This window comes from Macrotis lagotis, chromosome 8 (assembly GCF_037893015.1).
Source record: "Macrotis lagotis isolate mMagLag1 chromosome 8, bilby.v1.9.chrom.fasta, whole genome shotgun sequence".
In the NCBI taxonomy this organism is placed as follows: Eukaryota; Metazoa; Chordata; class Mammalia; order Peramelemorphia; family Peramelidae; genus Macrotis; species Macrotis lagotis.
The window spans coordinates 30,589,124-30,610,325 of record NC_133665.1 but is presented as its reverse complement, the minus strand read 5'-3'; the positions used below and the strand labels follow the sequence as shown (position 1 = coordinate 30,610,325).

At 33.2% G+C, this 21,202-nt stretch overlaps 1 protein-coding gene and 1 long non-coding RNA gene across 4 annotated transcripts in view; one reads left to right on the top strand and one right to left on the bottom strand.

The window, feature by feature from the left end:
- Positions 1-21,202, top strand: part of LOC141495393 (uncharacterized) — a 36,022-nt gene that overhangs the window by 10,611 nt on the left and 4,209 nt on the right. Inside the window, exon 2 of the long non-coding RNA XR_012470756.1 lies at positions 17,543-17,587. This is a non-coding gene — a long non-coding RNA (uncharacterized LOC141495393). The remainder of the gene's footprint in view (positions 1-17,542; positions 17,588-21,202) is intronic.
- KIF27 (kinesin family member 27) overlaps positions 1,201-21,202 on the bottom strand; it is a 151,669-nt gene continuing 131,667 nt past the window's right edge. For 2 of the 3 annotated variants that reach the window (XM_074196641.1, XM_074196642.1), the window contains exons 17-18: positions 20,077-20,235; positions 1,202-10,382 (exon numbers count right to left, since the gene is read on the bottom strand). In XM_074196641.1, coding sequence (XP_074052742.1) covers positions 9,901-10,382; positions 20,077-20,235 — 641 coding nt within the window. In that variant the 3' untranslated portion in view covers positions 1,202-9,900. Of the gene's footprint in view, positions 10,383-20,076; positions 20,236-21,202 lie in introns of all 3 variants that reach the window. The other variant, XM_074196643.1, reaches the window with a different exon arrangement.

The window sequence follows — 21,202 nt, the reverse complement described above, 5'->3', positions numbered from 1 at the left end:
TTCAACTAGCAGTACTTATCCTTCAGAAGATTCACAGTTGGTTTTCCCCCCCCTCATCATACAGAACAGATAGTACGTATTTTCCATATGGCAATTCTAGCACCAGCTCTGAAAGATGATTTCTGGGAGGCAAAGGGCATTGTGACTTCGTCAATCAAGCTTTTATCTAATGAGATGGTCTTGGGGATGCTAATTAGGTTTGTATTAAATTTGGAAACTAGGACTAGTAGTAGAAACTAGTAGTAGAAACAGCTAGATGGCTCAGTGTATAAAGTTCTGGGCTTAAAGTCAGGAAGACCCGAGTTCAAATGTGGCCTTGGACTCTTACTAGCTGTGAGACCTTTGGGAAGTCTGCTATCATATGTTTGTCTTAAGTCATAGGAAAAGAAAATAGCAAACCACTCCAGTATCTTTGCCAATAAAGCTCCACAGACAGTATGATCCATTGGGTTATGAAGAGTCCTACAGGACTGAACTTAATAGCTCTCTTTTTTCCTCACAATATATTAAAATATTTCTGAAAGTATGTTCCATTAACATCTTGATTTGCTCTCTCTTGACTGTTTTGGATACTGTTAAGTTTTTTCTGTGGCAATGATCAAATTAAGGCAAGGTATTTTTTACTATTGGTAATTGTTTGCTGCATCTATTAATGAAAATATTCTTCATGCTACAAGCTTATAAAGGAGAAGCCATTATGGTAACATCAAAATTAATTTTAATAATCTGTATTTATATGATATGTATCCCAAGAGACCTACATCTCAAATAATAATTGACTTTTGCTAGTACAAACCTGAAAAAAAGTTATTATCTTACTCAGTTTTAGTTCTTCAACCACTAGAGTAATTGAATCATCTAAATTTAAGGTCCTATTGAATCAATAGAAAAAAGTACAGATAAGATTCAATTAATAAACTAATATAGTGACTAATATGTGTGAGGCATAGTGTTAAATGCTGATACCCCCAAGTTGCCTCTAAAAAGGAAAATTTTAAAACAATTTTCCTGATTACTCTAGAGAGCTAATTTTATTCTCAATTTAAACAATGATTATCCTAGCTATTGTTCATGTGCAACCAACAATTTTAATTATCTTCAACTAATAAAGAGGCCATACCAAAATTAGAGGCAACCAGTTAGAATTATAATGAAGACCAAATGACCACCTGTCCATCACCCCACCACCCCCACCCTACCCCCTCTTCACTCTCAGTCCATGTAAAGAAGTGCAAAGAAAAATCCTAAGATCTTGAAGTTTTTTTTTTGTTTTTATGTTCTTCCTAAAATTCACCTGTACTTTCCCAGAAAACAGGAAAATGGTTCCCACTGTTGTTGAACAAATCAAATAGAAATGGATTTTCTACAAAAAAATATTATCTTGCATGGCTAACCCAAATGTATTATTACAAATTTCATTGAATGCTGACAGCACTATGGAAAACATTTGCATTCTCTTTAACTAGTGATGAACAGATATTACCAAAATGCTTCTTTATTAGATAATGAATACAAGCATTTGGAGTAGAAACATTATTAATTTTAAATGTAAGAAGCCAGTAACAATTTTTAGTTCAAATTTTGCAGCTTGATTAATATACCCTAATCTGTGGCTTTTTAGTTATATATCTATATATGCAGAGAGATGTGTGTGCCCCATTCATAATACACATTGTCTAAGACCTTTTATCTAACTCCCATTAGATGAAAAATTAAAGCCACATTTGACTCCTCTCTCATCTATATATGCATATACTTTTTATACATATATACATACATATGTATATATATATGCATATACACACACGATTTCCTTAGCACATTTCCCTTTAGGGGAAAATCTGCATTAAGAATGAACAGTTATACTCTAGTTTTCATTTTTAAAAAAATACCTATCAAACTACAAATATTAAAAGCATAATGCTAATTAAATTCTTCTATTAAAGCTCATATGGAGTAATTATAAATTAATAACATCAAACCAGTGACACATATAATTTGCTTTGTTAGTAAATATCCTCAATCCAGTTCTTTTTTGGGTAAAAGAATATTCAGGAATGTTTTAGAGACAGAGAAACCAGACAATAAGATAGAGGGGATAGTTTTGTAGATCAGACCTGTCAGTTTATCTTAAATGGCTATATAATCATTTTTGGTTCTATCATTATTCTTCTCACTTCATTAAATCACTGTATTCTAACTTTTCTCATTTTCGGTTCATTTAGAATCATTATTTCTCTGTTGAATGGTTCCATATTTATCATTCACTGGTCATTATTCAGTGTGGATTTTTCTTAAAGCCTTCAAATTTCTCACAATAAATCATTCTAATCATTCTATAGAGTGTTTTCTTAAAATTTGGAGCACACCATATCATATTGTCATACCTTCAAATGAAATTTGAAAAGTCTGATTCTAATAGGAAGGAATATATGTGTGTGTGCATGCATGTATCATGTGTATGTAATTATTATGTTTGGATGCTTTTCAGTCATGTCCAACTCTCCAAGACATTGTTTGGGGTTTTTTTTTTGGCAAAGGACCGAAGCATTTTTGCCATTTCCTTCTCCAACTCAATTTACAGATTAGGGACTGAGACAAACAAGGGTTGAGTGACTTACCCCCAAGGTCATATATTTACTAAGTGTCTGGGGCCAGATATGAACTTGGGAAGATGAGTCTTTCTGACTTTGGGACTGAAGCTCACCTATTTTAACAGCTATTTGGCCTGAGTGATGCTTACATATAGAAGCATATATTTTGTATATGTATGACATGCACATACACATACACACATACACATAGTGTTAATGTACTTAGATACCCCCACATATCTTTCTAATCAGACACTGTGTGTGTGTGTGTGTGTGTGTGTATTGAGGATACTTACTAACAGCAAATTATGTGTCACTGGTTTGATGTTATTAATTTATAATTAATATTCCATATGAGCTTTAATAGAAGAATTTAATTAGCATTATGCTTTTTAATATTCGTAGTTTAATTGATAGGTGTTTTTTTTTAATGAAAACTAGAGTATAACTGTTAATTCTTAATGCAGATTTTCCCCTAAAGGGAATGTGGTAGGGAAATTGTGTGTGTATATGCATATAATGTGTATATACTTATATGTAAATATAGTTATAAATACGTCTATAGCTATCTATATAAGGTATGGTATTGTTAAATATAGGAATCAGTTTGAATTATTTTGCTCAAGAAACCAAATAGTTTTAAGTTCTATAGGAATAAGTTGAGAAAAGTCTGTTAGATGTAAACAAATGCAATCTTTTTTAAAAATTTTATAGTTATAGCATTTGAGTATTATCTTTAACTGAAGGGTCTGTACTATACAATATTTTAATATTTACAAATGCAAATAGTTTGTACTAGGAGAAAAAAATTGGGTACACAAAAGTAATTACTAACAAAACACTGCCAGTTTGGACATATGAAATCACACCTTATTTTATGTTACTAACCAATTTTTAAATGCTAAACATTAATACTCTATAAGAAAAGGGCTCTTAAATATCCTATTTGCCACTTTATTAATTCATATACCATTAAATGCCAAAATTCAAAATTTTAACATGTCCAAGAGTGATACATACAATAAAAGTCCCATAATAAATTGCCTCACTATTCTAAAAATTTGGGTATGCTATACATCCTTTACATTTATTTGGTAACATCCTAACCCATAATAAGGATATGGTATATTCTTTACAGTGATGTTACAATTTTTATAAATTTGACTTTTAAAAAATCTAGTTCTGTGATTTCACTAATGTATGAAATTCGTGGTACATAAACTCCATTGATACAGATCTAAAACTATCATTTATAAAGAAAATGCTTCAGGGCACTGAGAGATTAATAGGGCTTGCCTATGATGACATGCTATTATGGGTCAGAGGTAGAATTTGAACCCAGGTCTTCTACATTTCAGGGTCAGCCCTCTATTATACTTTTTGTCAGTCATATTCGACTTTATCATACATTATATTTTAATTAAGAGAGATCTATATTTAAATTTTTAAAATCTAAGTAAAATATAATGCCCAAACTTCAGAACAGACTACAAAGATTTGCACGAAATCATGCTGAGTGAAGTGAGCAGAACCAGAAGAACATTATACACACTATAAGCAAAACTGGTTAGCTATAATGCACTTGTTCATTTCAGCAGTACAATAATCAAAGACAATTCTAAAAGACTTGTGATGGAAAATACCATCCATATCCAGAGAAGGAACTGTGGAGTTTTAATACAGACCAAAACATAATATCTTCAATATTTAAATAGCTCTTCTATTGATGTATTTTACATATATATATATATATGCATGTAATATAGACTATATATTACACATATATTGCCTTTTTCCTCTCTAATGTTCTTCCATTTGGATTTGATTCTTTTACAACATGATTAATATGGATCTATAACATGATTATACATGGTAGAGCCTAAATTAGATTGCTTTCTGTAAGGGGAGAAGGGAGGGAAGGGAGATAGGGAGAAAAATGTAAAGCTCAAAACCTTGCTAAAAAATGATTGTTGAAAATGACCATTGCATGTAATTGGAAAAATAAACATTTAAATAGAAAAAAATGTATAATGCCCAAGTTTAATTTAATAATTATTTGGGCATAATAAATTGCCAGCATTTTAAATACATTGCATTTGGATTAATCATGGAAATTCTTATGTGTATATTATATATCTTTCATACAAAGGTCACAAATAAGAGTGTGATAGCAAAAGTACAACAAAGTTGGAATTCTAGATAGGCTTTTATTTCACTGTAAATTCTTTTTGCATAATCAGATTTTGCTCTGCCTGCCTCCACATAACCTTCCACAGTGTGGTCCACTCTATTTCGGTATTTGGTATTCAAAAATCATGAATATGTATTTCATGAATAAGCCTTTTAATTTTTCTTTTTACAAATTGGTAATATTGCATTGTCAATTTCTCCTACAGTTGCTTATCGATCAATCAAACATCTAAACACCTACTATGTGTCAGAAAAAAGATGCACGAAACTTTCAGTATTTGTTCACAGAGAGAATGCCTATTATTAGGATGATCAAAGAAATTCTGTACTTTAATCACTTCAAAAGTGACTGATTTTGTTGTACTGAATATAAGATAAAGAAAATTCACATAAATTGAAAGGATTGTGATATAGTAATATAGAATTTTAAAACTCAGGTATTCAAACTGTGTTCAAGATAAATCATAAGTTCTTATGGAATTAATAAAAATGACATAATTTGACAGACATTAAGCTCCCAAGGTAGAGTGTTAAACAGTAGGGCTAGAAAGATTATTTAAAATGACCCCATTCCTTTGCTTGGGGAGCTTATATAGAACATGAGGCAAATACAGTATTTGCATGGTAAAAGTAGGAGGCTGGATGTAATAGGGGATGCAAACAATGCCCACGAGAAAGGGAATCATTTTCACATGAAGGAAACAAGGGAAAATTTTAGACATGGTGCCTGAAACTAAAGTTTTGAAGGATTCAGAGTGGCAGGAGATGAGGAGGAGGCAGCTCCACACCTGGGAGACGGCCTCAATCAGCCACAGGCTGAAGGTGATGGCATGTTATGTTTGGAGATCAAACCAGTTGTTCTGTGTGACTGGAACATAAAGAGAACATGAAAAAAAAAAGTAAGGCTAGAAAAATAAGTTGGAAGCAGATTATGGAGAACTTTCAGCATTGAACTGAAGAGTTTATTTTTTATTCCAGGGGCAATTTGGAACTACTGAAGGGTTCTGATAAAAGGAAAGAAGGTCAAATCTGTGTATTAGCAATATTATTTTGGTTGCTGACTGAAGGATTAGAGAAGACAAAGGCCAGAGGTTTTAGAAAATAACAACTAGAAGGATGTTACAGTTGTCCAGGCAAAATATGAGGCCCTGAGGTGGAATGGTCCTGTGAAAGGAGAATAGATGCAAATAGGATCACGCATCAAGAATTCAAAGGTCTTGGCAATAAGAAGTGAAAGTGAAGAGCCACAGATAGTACCTAAATTTTGTACCTAAGTGCCTGGGCATTTTTGATACCATCAAATAGAAAAGGAAAAGGTAAGAAAAAGGTTTAGTGTCCTTGATGGGAATATTGTAGGAAAAAAAATTCTCGTTCAGGTCAGTGTTGTACTAGAAAAGTCTCTGAGATTCTGTTGACACTCTGGGGAATGTGTTAATGAATTAATAAAAGGCGTGGTGAGCAGCAGTGAGGATCCAGTTGAGGCTGGAACATGAGTTTGTAGTAATTCTATTACTTACTCCACCATTATTTAGCCACAAATAAATAGGGACAGCATAGAAGATTCATAGGGTACAAAGACAAATTTAAGAATGTAAGATAGTGGCCTTATTACTGTATTTGATTATTTAGAAAAGCACGAGACAACGAAGGGAGGAAAGTGAGGTCAGAAAGAAATGGACTTAGAACAGAAAGAGTTTTTATAGACAAACTGGAGACTGTTATGAAGAACAGCAGTAAGAGATGTGGAAGGAGGAATGAATTTTGGCATTCAAGCTCATGTATATGGAAGAGTTTGTCCATTGGTTGATGATCAGCATGGATACTGAAGAAGCCTGCCAGTAGAGTGGATCAGATAGCGGAATTCATTGAGGAAGGAGAAAAAGACCTGGAGATCAGGTGACACAGTGGTAAGAAGCCAGAAAAGGGTAATGCCATCAGAGACAGGGGCATAGACTTCAAATGAGGAATAGGCTACTAAAAGATTAGAAGAGAGGTGTTAGTGGGGAGTGGAACAATGTATGCCTATTCCCTAGGAGTGAGGATCAGAAAAGGAAAAGAACTAGAAGCAAGTTGTGTTTGTTAATAGATAGGGAGAGGGAATGCAGGTTGCATAGTGGTAGAAAGGGATAGGACAGTCATATAGAATTGGAGCTGGATCAGGATGAATGGAGGGGGAGGAGAGATGAAGCTGAAGAAAAGGCCAACAATGTCTCTGACTGCAAGGAACAGAGGGCAGGGGAGATATATGTAGGTAATATATGTAGGATTGAAGATTAAATAATCCCCAAAGATCTACTAGAAGGTCAAAGTGATTCTGCCTTTGGTGGAACCTCCTTAGTTGTCTAAAACAAGGGAGGCTAGGGCCAAGGGTGTCCTGAGGCTAAGATATATAAATATAAAAATATCTATAGATATATCTATCTGCCTATCTTGCTTTGTGCAGAGATGGGAGGAATAGAACTAATGTGAAAACTTCCTCTAAGGGAGATGGACTGTTCATTTCTAATTTCTGTTTTAGTGATTTGCAAGTCATTTGCAAATAGCTACTGTAAATCAGGATGATTTAAATTCAGGTCCTCTTGATTCTATGATCAGTCCTGTATACACTCTAACATGTTTCTGTACAAGATTCTTTGTTGGGAGAATAGTCTGTTTTTACTGAGGGAGCCCTGATAAAATCTTCTGTTTATGAATCATCTCACAACCACAATATTGAAAGGGCTTTTGTCCCATGATCTAACTTATCTAGGTTTACCATTTATAACTTCAATGTCTCCCAGAAGAGCTTACTCATTCCTTTTCTACAACTTAGTTGAAGTCCTTACCATTCTTATGTAAGAGCCCCTCTTCTTACATTAATCTGTTTACTGGCCTTATATAGACAAAGATAGGGATAACGGCCAGTGGGTACAAAGATCACATTTTATTGAGTGGTATAGACTTTTGATGATTTTTCCTTGAACTCTGAGATTACCAGACTAGAGAGCAGGGATGAGAAAAGTTAAAATATGAGAACTCTATAGAGGATATGATATTGCAGAATACAACTGCCTTTAGTCATTAGGCATTTAGACATTTTAGTCATCTGCGGGTGTTTTCCTCTTCATAATCTAATAATTCCAGGGATCAGGAAAGATTCTAGTACTCTGCAGTATCAAACCTCCTGGCTACCACCTTTTCTTCTCTACTCTCATTTGAGCCAAAAGCTTAGAACTTTTGAACCCTAAAAGCACAAACACATGCAAAATTTTTACTCCCCTTCACATGCTCTGCATTCCATAAATTGGCCACAATGATATCCCATTGCCTTTCCTCAGGGTTAGGCTACTCTCCCCCTCACTTTCACCTTTTGGCATCACAAACTCCCTTTAAGGCTTGGCTCTAGTGCCATTTCTTACAAGATCTTGACCTTTCCTATTGTTAGGAATACTTTTTGTATATTTTTTGTATTTACTTTATCTGTTATCCTGTGGTCAGGGACTTTTGCATTTTATTTCCTTGGGATCCTGGCTTGGCATTTAATAGACAGTTAAAATGCTTGTTAAGTGAAATTGAATTTACACATATGGAGAACACAGCTACACACATATTTGACCTAAGGGAAACATTTTTTAAAGACAAATTTCATTTTAACAGATTTAAAGAAAATTTTACTTCATTTGTTTGGAGGCACCTTATTCTTTCTTTTGTATATTGGAGTTCATAAATATATCGAAATAACCTAGGATTAATTTTAAAAATATGTTAATCACTACATTTATATGTTTTTATGTACAAGAGATGTGTAGTCTCATGAATATAAGGAATAAATGTAATGTATTCTACATTTGCCTTTTCAATGACATCTCTTCAAGGAGAATGTTTACTTATATGTAATTAGTTCTATTGTGAGCATAGTAAGTTCCATTTATATAGTAATAGGGAGAAATTATTCTTTTTGGGGTGATATTAATATTTATATTATCAGCTTTAATTACTATTGCTTTGTGGTAAGTAACAATGTATATACTATCAAGTACTGATAGTGTTGTAGAAGTAGTAAGTATTTAGAATACTAAACCACCATTGCTGTGTAAACCTCTCACTTTGAAAATAGTCTTACTCTACCTTTATAAATGCTGAGCGAAGGACTGAAAACTTAAATCTCTCATTTTTGAATAGCCAACTCAGCTACAATTTGCTTAAATAAACAGTTAAGGAAAAGAGTCTTAGTTAATCTTGCAATTTAATTATATCTTACCCAGTGCTCTTTTCCTTTCCTTCATCCGTTACATAGTATTTTATAAATTTTACATGTGTGTGTATGTGTGTGGTATGTGTATACATATATATGTATTTGCATATATACATACATATATATGTACACACACACACACACACACACACACACACATATATATAAAAATGTATTTGCATCTTTTACTATTCTCTGATATCTTTCTCTCCTAGCCCTGCTGGCATAAATAAGAATTATGCAGGGAAAGGCAAGGCACGAAATACATTTAGTATAAACATAACAAATGACAATAAAACAATTTAAGGAAAAGAATATAAGACATGGTTAAAACATGAACAGTTAGAATGCCACAAATTGAAATCCACCCAAAAGTCCCTAAAATAATTAAAGTCTGAATTAATTTTGGAGTGCCTCCATTGTCTAAGGTTGTTTTAGGCCTTTTGCAAAAGGAAGGCCAGATTTCATGTAGATAAAAACTTTTAGGTCAAAAATATAATTAACATTATCCCTAACAGAAAATAATTTAATTGAAATACCTTCTGAACACTTTTAAACTATATTACACACTTTGGCTAGCTTTTAGTAGGTTAGTTTCTGAAAAATATGAATATCCTTAGAGGAAAAGATTTTAAATAAGTAGAAATGTTTGCATGTTAAAAACAAAAACAACCAACCCTGTGCTTTGTGAAATTAAATATTCGAATTCAGTGCCTCTAAACACAGAAATAAAAAGATACTGGGATATATAAAAGAATCTTTGTGTTTTCCCCTCCCCAACAGACAGAGCTCATTTACTTGTTTTTAAATATTATAGAAAAAGGGAAGACGTTTAGATATCTATTAAAAATAGAAAGTGTTACTTATGCTAAATAAAAATGTCTAAGTTTTTAAGTCAGTGGATTTCCTGGAAACTTCAATTGAATCAGCAACCATTGACCCAACCCCAGCTCCAAGATTGGAGCGTCGTAATGACAATTCTGAAGCAGAAATCTGACGTAACTCTCGGCGGCATAATTTTACAGGGGTCACCCCTGGGAGCTGTGTCACATTTACAATGGTCTGAGATTGAGGTAACAGTTGAGTATGAGATTTTGTTAATTGACTTTCATCAGTTTCTGTTTTATCTTCATTGCTTAACAAATGCCCACTTTCTGCCAAAGAGCCTGATGTCTGAGTTATTTCAGAAACCTCTTCCCAAAACCTATGTGGATTTGGTTGTGTTCTTAAGCTACTTGCTGGGCTTTCTGTTTCTTTTGCTTTTCCAAGGGGTCTGATATTTTCAGTTCTGGACGCCCATTTGAATTCTTCTGGAGAGATACTTGCTTCCTCTTGAGTCAGAATTCCATCTCCAGCATCATTATCTAAAGGGGAACAACCCAGGAAGAAAAGAATTAAGTTACTATTTCCAAATCAAGGGCTGTTATTTTATAATACTCTATTAAAAGTTTTAAGACATTATGCTAATTTTCTGACAACATCATTCCATGTTAGTTTCACCAATCTGAGGAATGCCCTGGAACTCTGGAGAATTTTTGAGCTGTAACAAATATACTCATGACATCCCCATGGTGCTAAGAAGCTCTGGATCACCCTAGAAGTCTTATGGATCTGGTCACAATGAGGCAGATTTTGGCTTTAATTAAGAAAGAATAATTCCACTAACAGAAGTGAAATGGGCTGTTTTAAGCAGTTAGTTTGTCTTTATTAGTAGTTTTCAAAAGGAGACTAGGTGACCAGTTGCCTGGGATATTGTAAAAAGAATTTTTGGTTAAATATGAGTTAGACTAGCTAGTCTATAAAGTATCTTCTATAAAGTATCTTCTGACTTTGAAATTATATGAACTGTTAGGAGGTTTTGTCTTTTATTAAAGCATAAAATGGAATGTGAGAGTGAGTTATGTTTCAATAATTCATTCTACTTATTGGCAACTCAGTTACTTTTTATAAAACACGCTCTAATAGATAAGAAATGTGGAACAAATTACTGCATATAGACTTCTTGGAGACTGACCCATAATCTTATAAGATACAGATTTACAGAAATCATTTTTTTACCTATTGGACCCCTTATTTCATAGTTGAGGAAACTGAGATCAAATGAAGCTAGACATGTCTAATATAGCAAAAGTATAAAGCATTAGAAGTAGAATTTGAACCCAGATCTTCTCAAGAGTCAGTGCTTTTTCCAATGTACTAAGTAAGAATGTCATTCTTTTACAAAGATTTTTCTCAAATTATGTGTGGAAAAAATTTGAAGACATAGAATAGTTTTATCTCCCTTCCCTTTTTTTTAAATAATTGGAACTTCTAATAGCAAGGATATATTTGCAGGGGGAGAGGGGGGATAAATGACTTCTAGGCAACCTAGATTTCCCTTGAACTATAGGGAGGGTCAAGATTATATCTGATATAGCACCAAACTTCTCTTTACCTCAGAGCTTCAGTGAAATCCCCACTTTAAGGGCAGTTAACAGGAATGTATGGAATATACCCTATCCCTCCTCTTATGAGAAATCCCAAGTTTTTCTCTATATCCCATTTCTGAGGTTTGTACTATAGGAATGTAGAACTGCATGGTTACCAGAACTACATGAGGATTTTCCTAAACTTCCCATAATATTAATATGTTCTTTGGTGAGGTAATAAGGAGTCTTCTACAATTCCTTTCTCTGAAATGGGGTCAAAGGTACGTATGTTCAGCTGAAAGAAACCCCTGTTAACATTCTCAAGGTCTGAATGGCTCAGGTAGCTGCTTCCCTAAGTTACAAATTCATCTAAAGAGTGCTTAAAGTCCCTATAAGCAATAATCAAAAAAAGAAAATGAAACAACTTAGATGTCACCTTACACTCACTATATTGCCTAATATGATTAGATGATCAATTTAAATGCTGATGGGGCTATTACACTATTGAACTACTGGCAGAGCTGTATAAAGGTGCCATCTTCTATGACAGCAATAGAGCATTCTATATTGAGAGGTATAAAATTTTGTGCTCTTCAGTTTTGAGACTTCTATGGCCCCCATTATTCACAATAGCAACCCTCTCCCCCCAAAAAACAAAAACATGTTGAACAACTGAGAACTGGCTCAATGGTTTATGGCAATGGTTCTCAAATTTTTTGGTCTCAAGATCCCTTTTACATTCTTAAAAATTGAGTTTCCCAAAGAGCTTCTGCTTATATGGGTTATATCTATTGAGATTACCATATTATCATTAAAAATAGTTTTGACCTGTGGACCCACTTAAGTCTTTTGAACCACCATATTATGAGAAATATTGGTTCATGTCATGTGAAAATAATGAAACTTCTGAACCATGGAGATGTCAAGTGACTTGCTCATAGTCACATAGTAGGTATGTATTACTAGAAATGACAAAAATGAATATAGAGAAATATTGCAAAATTTATATGAAGTGATTATAGAGAAGAACTAAGACAGCAGTTATACCAACTTTAAACTATGTTAATCATAACTATAATAGACAAAAAAATCTAGGAAAAATGGGAGAAAAAAAGCTTAGAAGATGGCATAGAACAAAAGAGGATAATTTTGACTATCCACCTAAATTTATGGGAGGAAGATCTGTATTATCTATTATCATAGTTATCTGTTAAGTTAAAAAAAAATTGAAGGCTAGTTACTCTTGAGTTAAAAAAAAATCATCAGGGTTCTTTGCAAGGAGACATTAATATGCAGGGAACTCACAAATGCTTAACTCTGGAGCCCCAAATTTGCTTTGTTCATGGTGGGAGGCCAGCCTTCCCTCCCTCCCCCCACTCTACAACAGCCATAGAGAATTCCTCATTGTTACCAAAGAGGGAAGGTTTTCCTCCTGGGCTTACAAGAGCCAAGATAAGCATATTTCTGATAACTTTAGGCTAGTTCCGTTCTTCATTGCTGGGTCTGCCCCTAAAAGAACTTTCCGGTTACCAAAAGCACCCTGAATTTACAAACAAACAAACACAGTCTTACAAAGTTCAAAAGAGGAGGAGAGATAATATTATCTCACTTAACATACACATAATACTTCAATGACTTCATGATCTTATCATTATGGATTTTTCTTTAGTATAGGCTGTACTCTTCTCCATTCCTTCTCATCCTTGGCAATTCTTATGTGTTCTGCAATAATCCCTATAAGGGATTATTCCTAACACCCAATGTATTAGGAACATTCTTTAAAAATCTCCAAGTCTACCTCTTTGTTGTAATATTCCTACTACAACCCTTCATGGATGTATGCCTCCTTATTAAGCAGGTATCATAGCCTGGTTTTACTCACTATCAGATAGAAATGCCAGGAGAATTAAAATTTCTGAAAACAATGAGTAATTTTATTTAAGAAATTCAGCTCTTTCTTATTCAGCTTTGGGCTCAACTTATTATGTATTTACAGTGCTCTCTAGGAGATCAGAGTCCTGATCCCTAAGTCAGTGAAAAGACCATCTCACTGCACATAATTCTTCAAACAATGTTATCTTTTCATCCATCCAATCTTTCTGTATGGATTATTAAGGTTAATATTTTATGCAATCATATTCTGTCATCAAGAAAGTCCTAGGGGCAACTAGGTGGCACAGTGGATAGAGCATTGGCCCTGAAGTCAGGAGGATCCGAGTTCAAATGCAGCCTCAGATACTTAATAATTACCTAGCTGTGTGGCCTTGGGCAAGTCACTTAACCTCACTTGCCTTGCAAAAACCCTAAAAAAAAATCCTAGAGTGTTCTGGGGCTTAATGCAATTAGAACAGTTTAATCTGCAAACAGGAGCATTTGAAGTACTTCATCATCTACAGGGAATCTTTCCTCCCTTTGGAGGAGCCATAGGAGTCAATAAATAGCAAGCTCTATTCCTGGGGTTTTATATATATCAATAAATTTTTGTACAATCTTGATGAATTTGAGGGTTTCTCTTCTAGAGGGAATATTTAAAGCTAACTAATTTATATGTTAGATATCAGCAAAGACATGTGGTAAGCCATTGTATTATTTGCACTTTTCAGTCAACAGTAATTAAATATGTGGTATGCTATAGAGTATTCATCCTATTTCTTGTATATTCAACAAGTATGCCCTTAATATGTAAGTCATTCTCATAGATTTTAATTATTAAAAGATGAGAGTCTATATGAGCTAATTAACAACTGTCTTCAGTTGCCCTTTGTGGGGGTAATAATATTGTTCATGATTTTTTTCCGTTCTTATATATTTCTCCCTGAGATCTTATAATCTCTCAATTTTTTCAAGATTGTGCTGTCTATAGCACATATTTTCTTGTGTATATTTTCTTTGGTCCACTCATACTTTCCAATTTCATCTTATTAAATGTCATTTTAACTTCCTTCCTAGAGGATTGAAGAATTAAGAATATCCCTACCCTAGGACATGTGGACTCTTTCACTGCTCACAGAAGTTTTATCTTCCATCTATTTGTTGTCTTTATATCTTTTTCATCTATGAATGCTCCAAGGATGATGCGTCTCAATTCAGTCTCATTCTAACATTTTTAATATTTTTTTACTTCTACTGCTGTAGATATATAGAGGTACAGAGATTAATGTTCATAATCTTCTGCTGTCTTCCTTCACAGTGATTTACAAATGAATTTATAAAAGAAGGCATACTTAATACTCTGTTGGTGGGGTTGTGAATTAGTCCAACCATTTGGGAAAACAATTTAGGATCATATGAAAAAAGTGACTAAAATAACACTTTCATGCAAAAATCCCACTGCTAGTCATATATCCAAAGAAGAAGATAGAAAAGTCTCAGTTAGCAAATATTCATAGTAGCTCTATTCCTGGGGTTCTATATTGTCAAGAAATTTTTGTACAGTCTTGGTGAGTTTATGAGGGCCTCTCTTCTAGAGGGAATATTTAAAGCTATTTTGCTCCACTAATTCATGTGTTGAATATTAGCAAATACATATGGTAAGCCATTGCACTTTTCAGTTAATTAAATATGTGGTATGCTACAGAGAATTCTTTGTCCTCAGATACCTATTTCTTTCTTATATATTCAAGTATGTCCTTAATGTATAAGTCATTCTCAAAGATGTAAAGAATTCAGAGAAACAAAGAAAGACTTAAATGAACTGGTGCAAACTAAAAAATGCAGAACCAGAAAAAAAATATATAATGACTACAAAACTGAATGCTGTATGATTACATGACCTGGGATAGCCCAGAAGTGATAAGAAAATGTATCTTCCCTCCTTTTGTGGAAGGTAAGGAATGCTGCATACCCTTGTCAGATGTAGTTGATAGGATGATAATTTTGCTAAGATATTTTTTTCTTTATTACCAAAAGATATTTTTTTCTTTATTACTAAGGAAGGCTTGCTGATTAGGGGAACAGGCATATAAAGAAATGAATGTGATGTAAAAAATAAAAGGCATCAATAAACCTTCAAAAATGCACATCGACTAATTTGTATTTTCTGGAAATGCCCTTTATTACCACATCTTTCTTCTTGGAAAGGAAATCAAATGATTGTTGGCAAAGATGGTTTCTGGGTAGTGTCTGAGCTCCTTTGACTTTCTCATTGTGATGACTGCTTAATACAAGTTAAACTTTACCTGGAAATGATCAATCAAGATTAAGAATATTTGGCTTTTTTTTTCTATTTCCAAGCAATAAATGGGTTGTTCATCTAGGTCAGATTAAATCTATTATATTTCTTAAATAATTTCTCATCTTTATCCTTCTAACTTGATTATGATTTTGATCTTTGCTTCAGTTAGTTGATGGCTTAACTTCATGCAATCCAAGACAACTCAGAAAGGGCTCCTCCTCCTCCTCCTCCTCCTAAATCAGTAGTAATCACCTTTGTTCCACATTTTCCCCATTCCTTCTCCTCGTCTAACAACAACCTCGATACCTTTTGGAAGAATATTCATTGGCATAAAATTTCTGGCTAGTGTACAAATCTTTGACCTTCAATTCTGAAACTGAGCAATATTTTTCAAGATAACTTTCTTGTTTTTCCTCATGTCCACTTTTAGTGACAATGAAGTCACTACATAATAAAAACTTGGTTTGAAGAGCTATGTAATATTCCTTAAAGAGTTTTTTCTCTACCTTATCATTCTCTGTAACATACTTCACAGAAGCTAGAATTATCTTTGTGTTTCGTTTTTTCTCATAACAAGATCATTATTGCAACACAAGTTGACCTGCTGTTCCATAAAATTCTATTTCTTAATGCCTTTGTGTACACAATGAAAAACCAACTCCTTTGCCTCTCTAAAGAGAAATAAGCCACCCTGGCATTTAGCTACAATTCACATTTGTCTTCTTCTATCCTCTATCATGAAATTGGAAATACTGAAATGGTTTCATTTCAATTCTTTGTCAAAGAAGAGCACCTATAAAGCTAATCTTAAGAGAACATTCAAAAACTGATTTTTAGCATTTTTTTTCTGCCAGCTGTTCTATCAATCTTGTTACTGTTCACTGTGGAAACAGAAGGAGGCTATACCAGATTAAATAATTTTAAACATTCCTTTGTTTCTTTGTTTCCAAAACAAGATATTCATCACTTAAATGCTAATAATTAAAAATAACATTTATATAGCATTTTACATATATCTTATTTGATCTTCATGCAAGCTTGTGAGATAGGTGGTGTTATTACTTCCATTTTATAGATAAGAACCCTGAGGCAGATAAAAGTTAAGTGATCTCCCTAAAGTCACACAATGAATAAGTTTTTGATGTAAGATTCAAATGTCTTCTTGACTCCAAATCTAATACCCTATAACAACTCCAGTGTGAAATAGAAATTAAGATTCCCTTAATGTTGACTAAGAAAACCAAAAATTAATATTTTCTATGTTGTATTTTTATTTTTTATCTATTTCTCAATTACCTGATAATGTTTTCAGGCAATACTCTGGAGCTGTGTGAGCTGCTGCTCTTGCTATAAGTTTAAAACACCTGCACTACACCACCTGGGTGGCCAATTGAATGAATTCTGTCTGTTGCCAGGTATATATCCCTTCATAGCTGATGCTCTGCTACCATAGCTTTTGAAAACTCAAGTTCACCTTCATGCCACTGTCTGACTTTGTAGAGAGACAGGTGATTTGTTAGAAAAATAAACTAAACTAAGATTTAGAACTAAATTCAAGTCCTAATTTTCCACTGAATAAATTTATGCAAGTTACTTAATCTTTTTGGAGGTTTCCTCATATAAAAAAATGAAAGGAAGAATTAATAATCTTTACAATGGCTTCCAAATTGAAAGCTCTGCTAATCAACAAAAGAAAGTATGGCATAATTTTTTTTAAAAAAAAAAAAGCACTTCAGAAAAAAGACCCAATAACTGAATGACCTTGGACATATAATGCAACCTTTCAGATCTTATGTGTAAAACGAGGATAAAAAATGTTAATGGTTTTGAATGTTTCTAAATGTTATTTCAAATTTTGGCACTCTTTTAGCCAATGACTAGATATTTTATAAAGGAAGCCTGCAATGAAGAAAAACATTAAAAAGCTCTTTATATTTCCCAGGTTTCTATCATCTTGGACAAGGAACACATACATGCTGACCTTGAGGTGAGAATATGTATCTTACTAGTCACATGTTACTGGTATTCAAATTGAGAGTAAATTTCATTAATGCTACCTCAGGGATCTCTTTCTTCCCAAGTATACCAACAGGAAGCACACTGAAAAAATATATAAATTATGATTCATATAACTTATTGGTTTGTCAAAATGTTATATATCTTCATAGGTAGCATTGGTCACAATTTGGGATAAATGTGAGTGCTAATTATTAGTTTTTAGTTGTTTTTTTTTTGCAAGGCAGTGGGGTTAAGTGGCTTGCCCAAGGCCACACAGCTAGGTAATTATTAAGTGTCTGAGACCGGATTTGAACCCAGGTACTCCTGACTCCAGGGCCGGTGCTTTATCCCTTGCACCACCTAGCTGCTCCTGAGTGCTAATTATTCTTAAAAATCATTCTCTTCAAGGATTCAAGCAACTCTATAATTTTAAAGATTTAAAAAAAAAATTACAGGCCAGAACCAACACTTTCAAACTAACTTCACTTATGATAAGTGATAAAGGTTGAAAAGAGAACTGGTTAATAGGTAGGAATTTAATAGCAACCTATTTCACTCAGGTAAGTTGGTATATGCCCGTAACTCATGGAATAACCCCCCCATGATCATTAATGTCACTAAAATTATAATACATCAAATAGTTTGTGCCTAATTATAATAAATGAATAAAATTTTAAATATGAAACTACTAAATAAATTGGAAAATGTACTATTACGATGTAGTACAATAGAGCTATGAAAATATAGGCCAACAAATACTAGCCAATAAAACTATTCGGCTGTCTGAATAGCATACAAATACATAGAAAGAGGTTAACTGTAGAACTGGTAGAAGGAACTGAAATAGATGCAGATGTCAAATTGAAGCCCATAATCTCAAAAACTAGTATAGTAATCAGAATTAACTATCTTTTAACTGTTAAATTTTATAACTTATTTTAGTATTGTATAACCTCATTACATTATAATAATCCATTATGATAAAAACTGATATAAAAATATTATCTTCAAAATTATTTCCAAGAAATGACAGATCCCTGCTTCTGCAATGATCATATTTTGCATGTATTTGGCATTTTACATTTTTTCAAAGTGCTCTTCATTGTCTAGTCTGATCCTTCTTCTCAACAAAACCTGTGAATTATGTGAGATAATTATCAGAACTTGGGTCTTTTGACTCCTGGTCCAGTGATTTTTCCACCATTTCATACTTTTTTGCCCTGAAAGATGTCTTATCATCAACTCTTGTCAACTTCCATGGTCGTTCAAAACCATTAGGGCTCTTAATGGTGACTTTTTCTATAAGTCCAATTATTGTGTTGATGAAATGACTTTATTTAGATGTTTAATCAGTTTCCACATGTGCTTTACAGATTATATTTGTTTTTTTACTTCTTATTTTCCTTAGTTTTCTGCCAGATAGGTCAACTATATTGGAGATGCCTATTATTTTTTTTAGGTTGTTTTTTTTTTGTAAGGCAATGGGGTTAAGTGGCTTGCCCAAGGTCACACAGCTAGGTAATTATTAAGTGTCTGAGGCCAGATTTGAACTCAGGTATTCCTGACTCCAGTGCTGGTGCTCTATCTACTGTGCCACCTAGCTGCCCCAGAAATGCCTATTATAATAATAGCTTAATAAAAAAGTATAATGTCTAGTCTATTTTGGCAGGATATATTATTGTCTCTACTGATATAAGAATTATTTTCTAAGATATCCTTGAGTTTTATAGACTTAGTGCTATAAAAATTCCTTCAATATACACATGACAATTATATATACACATATAAATATATCATATCACTATGTTAAAACTCTCATAGGTAAGCTCAAGAACATGATTAGGTCTATTAGTATAACTCACTTTAAAAGCATATGTAACTTTTATCAATTTAATATTCTTTTGTTAAGTTTTAAATAGATATGTAATTGAGAAGCAAGTCATTTTTATTAAAAAAGTAAAGTCAAAAGGAATTCAATTTAAAGAAATGCTATATTTAATTCTTTTGAGATATGAAGAATCTCTAATTTTATGAAACATGATTTTTATGTTTTATACTCAAAACTGGGACTATTAATCATACAATTTTGTATTTTTATGGCATTTTTCAAAGTTCTTTGACTATCTAATTTAAGAATATGGTATGTGGATGACCATCACATAAAATGGAAATGCCTAACTCAACAATAAATTATTTTAATGTATTACTTAATGCTCAAGGCATCACAATGAAAAAAGCCACATTGATCTGAATGTACATATCAATTTTTATAAGTGCATCATTTGACATATATACACCTTTTTTATTCTATGAAACATAAAAGGGCTCCTTCAGTTTGTTATCTTGACCTTTCCTCTTATTCTCATTGCATGTGGGAATGCAGGCTTGGATGAATGGTAAGTCAGATTTCTAGGACTTAAAATTTTAACAACAATGTTAACATACTGGAAATCACATAATTAATTTGAAAAATCTTACGTCCAGGTGGTTGCTTTCGAGGTGCTTCTTCTAGTAATTCCTTAAGCTTCTTTTTTAGTTCTCTGCTGGTTTTCTTATAGAAATAAAGATCTTTTTCCAGTTGCTGAACTTTATCCTCATAGGCCTTTGAAATTTCCACAACACCTTCTCCATCTTGCTCTATAAAGCACAAATTTAAATATCAAGTTAAATCATATACAGTAGTCAGATTACACATACACACACAGACAGATTTAATAGGGTTGAGCCACTAAAACCTAAAACTTCACTAATATTTTTGGAATGCTCAGTATTTGAGATGTACAAGTCTCTCAGAGTCTGTAATTACATAGCTAATGCATCTCTGAAAAATGAATGATTTTGCTATTAGTGCAGTTTGAATTTTGTTCTCAAAATTGTGGTCTTGATTGAGTATTACTGCTTATAGCGTCATATGTCCTAGGTAACGTTCTTGACTCACCAAAAGACCAGTTTGGTGACCTTAGAAAAGCAGTACTAGCTGGCATTGCTTATATTTCCCCAATATCTTCAAAACTGTTTAAAGTTATTGATAGCTTACACTATTTCAATATTTCCAGGAGCCATGATAGGTATAGGTAGATTTTTCTTTTACCAGAATATTTTACAACCTATCTTTATCTGAGTGGATTTTTATATTCCTCCCACCCTCAAATCTGTGGCCAGCCTATTTATAAGCCTCTCAGCACACAGACTAGATATATAGTCTGTCTTGTTAGGCTTAATAGGAAACACCTATGAAGATGTTTCAACCTGGTTAGGATCAACCAATCATTGTATTCAACTGGTATGGCCTTGGAAAATCCAAGGTCATCTCCACGTCAGGATATGAGATGTTAAAACAAATTTTAGAGGATAGACAGACTAATTCTGAATTTTTAAAATCAGACTTTATAACAAACTAATATTGAGAGCATTTATATAGTGCTTCAAAGGTTTGTAAAAGTGTTTTACAAATATTTTATTTTATCCTCAGAAAAACCCTAAGAACCCGCTATTATTAATTCCTTTCTACAGATATAGAAACTGAGGCAGACAGAGGTTAAGTAGTTACTCAACTAGTAAATATCTAAGGCTGGATTTGAAATCAAGTCTTCCTTACTCTAGT